Raw genomic sequence first — 4914 nt, 5'->3', positions numbered from 1 at the left:
GTAGGCGAAGGGAACCAAGACCTTCAGGTCTGAGATTTACTGGTCTTGGGTCCTCTGGAAAATACGAGGAAGCTGCCCACAGGCCCCTGCTTATGGAGTGCCATGTTAGTGTGTTTAGGCTGAGGGTTTGGGTTCTGCTCAGCGGGTGTGGCATGAACTCCCTGATATTATAAAAGGCTTTTAGGTATAAACTTGGCTCCTGCTTAACTCTTGAGACATTCCTGTCAAAATGTCCTAGGGAAGCTCCAATCCACCTGGTTTCTTTGACAGTTGCCACCTTCTTTGGGCACAGAGCTAGGGAGGGCAATTTGGATACTGCCAGAAGTCCTATTTTTCCTTGGGTCTTCCCATCTCTCATGGATCCTACTCCCCATATCTTGTTGTCTGTATTCTCACTCCCTCTGTCAGTCTTTCATCTTAGAATTCCTCTTTCCTCGATGTCCCTACCCTTCTGGCCCCTCACTCATGCATAGAACTCCATTTGAGTATCCTTTTAGCCTCTCCCCAGATCTCTGCCAACTTCATCTTTCTCTCCCTTGCTCTGGATCTCTTCTAAACGTCCTTGTGTCCCTCTCTACTCAATTTTATTCTGTCTGTTTTCCTCTAAGCCTCAAGATCTCACTCTCCCTCTGTTATTCTTCACCCCCTCCCAGTTGTGTGCCTCCCCCTCTTAGGTCATCCCGCCCCGCTAGGGAGCCTCTCCATTTTTGACCCCTCCCCACCTCCTGCTAAGCAGCCACCTCCCCTTCTCCCTTCCCCCACAGCTCATCTCTAGTTCCTTCTCCTCCTCCCTCCCTAGACCAGACCAGCTAAGTCCTATTCCATTTTTAGATGACTGATTATGATACTAGCTGATCTTTATTCACAGTCTGAATTTACAGCTGTTCCTTCCTTTCATGCCCCATCCACCAAACACACCCAAATGTTTCAACATGACAAATTCCTTACACACAGCGTGTCATGGCCACATAAATTTGTATTTTTCAGGAGAAAACAACAGTTATGCTGGCAAAGATGTCAGATTAACAGGGACCCTAAAGTTTTCAATACACTGAAAAGTAACATTATTTTGCATGTCTACAAAGTACACATTTGTTTTCACAAATGTGGCAAAGTTTACCCTAACAGTTAGGACTTTTTCACCAAATCATAGACATAGATATGGAAATCATCATCAAACTTGATGAAATACACAGAGGGTTTGGCTTCCACTTGGTGAATGACCATGCTGATCCGTTTGGAGCCATCTTCTTTGGTATATTCCACATGTTTACCTATCAGGCCATCTACAACTCCTCCTGGCTCCCTCTCTGCTGGAGGAGACTCACCGGACTCTGGCATGATACGGAGGTCTCCTTCTTTATAATCATCTAGAAGCTGGTACATGTACAAGACAGGATCTTTCTCATAGGTAATATAAAACCAGGCTTTCATGATAGGTGCTTGGGCCAAGACCATTCCTCTCCATTCATCCTTAGAACCATGCTCACCCTCAAACATATGTTCCACAGCTTTACCAATTATGGTATTTGCAAGGTTTGCATCACTGACTTGAGATGATGCCACCCTGTCAGAAAGAATTTTAAGAGACAAAACTCTTTCATCTCTGTGAAGTTCCAGTCCATAGACACAGTCAATTCCATCATATTTCACCAGATAAAGAGAAGGATTTATAGGCACCTGATCCAGAACGGTTCCTTTCCACTGGGTGATGCTCTCATTGCCTTCCTTCCATCCGTGTGAAATTCTGCAGCCCACGATTTTCCTGCGGGGCTGGGAGGAAGGTCTGCCTCTCTGCTTCTTTTGAGAAGTCTTTTTCTTCCTCATACTTTCAGACCCTTTGTGGCCATCGACAATTTCCCTGGTTTGCTGCCCTGCAGCTGCCTTTTTGTGAGGGGTCTTCATACCTGCAGGGGGAGGAAGAGGCTAGGGAGAAACATTTAGTGTACTATAGTGTGAGGTTTTTTTCTCTGCATTGCAAATTCCCTGGGCACCAGGTATATGTATTACAGCCCAAGTTATTCATGTGTGCAGCAGGGATGCTGGCTATCAAAATGCTATTCGATGCTTGCCAACATTGTCCTCCCTCCAAACTTATTTGGCTGTGCTGGAGGGTTGGAGTGGTGATGGTTTTGGTGGTTGAGGCCCCAGCATGAGGGAGCAGGCTCCTTTGGCTAATGCCTTATCCTGTTAGCATACTGCGGTCCCCACACCAGACACAGATATTCACCGTTTATTAGCTCCCACCCTGTCTCTCCATTTGCACTTACATAGTCTCCTTTTCCCCTGCTCATTGTCGTCTGCTCTTCATCTGTTTTGCCTCCCATCCCCATGGCTTCTGCTTGTTGTTCACCTCTCCTTCGTATCTCTTCCTGGTCATCTCCATTTTGCTGTTGGGTGCCCAGAACAAATCTATTTCTCTTTCTGGGGCCACCTTTGTATACCATCCAGGTGCTCTTTGGCTCCCCCTACCCCCACCCTCCCGTCCCCAAATCACCCTTGTCAGTCTCCCTCATCTCCTGTCCCAGCACACACCCCAATCTTCCCTCCTGGCATCCACCAACCCTCATCCTCCGATTCTCTAGTCCAGCGCCCACCTCCCCAATTCCGGGGATCGCAGGCCTCACGTGTCCAAATCGGACACCTCACTGCTGCCTCCGCTGTGAACCCGTGGTGAAAGAGAATCAGCAGGCGACGAGTTCGGAGTTTGCAAGAGCTGGGAGGGGAGGATCCTTAGGCGACGAGCGTGTCTAGGAGGACAGCAGGCCAGGAGAAAAGGATGGCAGCAGTGTCTCCAACACCGGGCTCGCGGGCCCTCCACCTCCTTGTTGGCGGTGACGGCCCCTCTGCCACATCGGGATCCCAGAAGCCGCTGCCGCAGCCGCAGTCTCCTCCCTCTTACCACCGTCGCGCAGCTTCCTGCCAGGAGAGAGGCCTCCCCTTCCTGCCAAACACTGCCACCCTCCCCGCCCCCGCCACTCTCAAGCCCACCTCTGCCCTGGGTCTGGGAGGAGTTTCTATCTCCCGCCCCCACCCCCTTTCCAAAATCTGGAGCCGCCTTTCCTTGCCCACAACTCCCCACCCCGACTGCTTTGCCCCCACTCTCAAGTTCAGGGCCCCCGTTTTCCCCATCCCTACCCCACCCCCACCTCAGTGTCCCTGCCCCATCTGCTTTCCATCTTCCAAGAATTCCCCTTTTCTTTTCCCCCTGTGCCCTTCGGATGTTATTCTCTATATACGGAAACCTGCCTTTCCTGCCATTTAAAGGGATTTGAGGTAGGACAGGAGAAATGCGCTTGTGCTTCGTCTGCCATCTTGACACAATCCAAGTAATTTTTACTGTCTGGTCATTTTCAGACTTTACTTCTTGAAGATTTTTTATTCCTTTTCTTCTTTTTTCTTTTTCACAGATTGCAAAAGAATTGCATGCACAATGTGGACACTGTAAAATTCAGAAAATTCACTTGAAGAAAATAATCCACCCTAAATCCACTGTAAATCTCATTCCGTAGGGCTTCAAGCAAAATATGAACACTCATTATTTCCCTAACCTTTTTTCTAAAATCTCTTAGAAATCTGTGGTCATTTTGCAAACTCAGGTCTTAATAATTCTTTGTAGCATCATTTTTATGGTATTTTGAAATACAGTGTATACAGCAATATTACAAGTACTAAATACTCTCCATTAAAATTTTTACTTGTTTTTATTGAAGCATTTTAAAATAAAATATTATCAATAAAATGTAATCCTTTATTCTATAACCCTGATCCTATTCCCTTCCTCCTCTCTAACGCTAACAATCATCATTCAAATTTTGCATATCCTAACCCTCTTTATATTTATATTCATACATATATTATTTACAAATGGATATTATTCATTTTGTTTTCCATAATTATTTTTAAAAATTTCATTATGAAGGATAATTAATTACTCTATACTGTGAGGGAAAGAGAATCATTCTCTTTCAATGGACCACACCTGATATTTCTGGAAGGTGGCTCTGAGTCCTTATGACCCAGGTATATATATATACTGTGCAACTGATAAGAATATGACATCTCTACACTTTGTAAAACTAACCAATCATGTACTTAAACAACCTTATTTAGCAATTCCTTTTTAAAGTGTATGTATATGTCCACTCACATATATTCAAGAAAATGTTTGTTTTTTTTCTTAAAAAAACCTTTTAAGCAAGCCTGAAATAGAACTCTGATAAGTCTTGTAATCTAACTTGTTTCAGCTTTATTCTGAACATAAGTTTAAACATGTGTATGTTATTTTTCTGCATCTTGCTTTTATTACTCAATATTTTGTTTTTATTTATTTATTTATTTTTTTTTTAGGGAGAATTTTTATTTATTTATTTTAACATCTTTATTGGGGTATAATTGCTTTACAATGGTGTGTTAGTTTCTGCTTTATAACAAAGTGAATCAGTTATACATATACATATGTTCCCATATGTCTTCCCTCTTGCGTCTCCCTCCCTCCCACCCTCCCTATCCCACCCCTCCAGGCTGTCACAAAGCTCCGAGCCAATACCCCTGTGCCATGCGGCTGCTTCCCACTAGCTATCTACCTTACTACGTTTGCTAGTGTGTATATGTCCATGACCCTCTATCACCCTGTCACAGCTCACCCTTGCCCCTCCCCATAACCTCAAGTCTGTTCTCTAGTAGGTCTCCGTCTTTATTCCTGCCTTACCACTAGGTTCTTCATGACATTTTTTTTCTTAAATTCCATATATATGTGTTAGCATACGGTATTTGTCTTTTTCTTTCTGACTTAATTCACTCTGTATGACAGACTCTAGGTCTATCCATCTCATTACAAATAGCTCAATTTCGTTTCTTTATATGGCTGAGTAATATTCCATTGTATATATGTGCCACATCTTCTTTATCCAT

At 44.2% G+C, this 4914-nt stretch overlaps 1 protein-coding gene across 1 annotated transcript; it reads right to left on the bottom strand.

The window, feature by feature from the left end:
* Positions 1-1011: 1011 nt before the first annotated feature.
* Positions 1012-2790, bottom strand: LOC132513364 (spindlin-2-like). The gene is made up of 3 exons (XM_060137619.1): positions 2598-2790; positions 2271-2390; positions 1012-1926 (listed from the first exon to the last, which is right to left on the bottom strand). The coding sequence occupies exons 2-3, from the start codon at positions 2331-2333 to the stop codon at positions 1129-1131; spliced, it is 861 nt and encodes a 286-aa protein (XP_059993602.1). The 5' UTR covers positions 2334-2390; positions 2598-2790; the 3' UTR covers positions 1012-1128.
* Positions 2791-4914: the final 2124 nt, after the last annotated feature.

The sequence above is a fragment of the Lagenorhynchus albirostris genome, chromosome X, assembly GCF_949774975.1.
Source record: "Lagenorhynchus albirostris chromosome X, mLagAlb1.1, whole genome shotgun sequence".
NCBI classification, from domain to species: domain Eukaryota; kingdom Metazoa; phylum Chordata; class Mammalia; order Artiodactyla; family Delphinidae; genus Lagenorhynchus; species Lagenorhynchus albirostris.
Note: the sequence above shows the minus strand (reverse complement) of the source record. Positions and strands in the feature narration are given on the sequence as shown.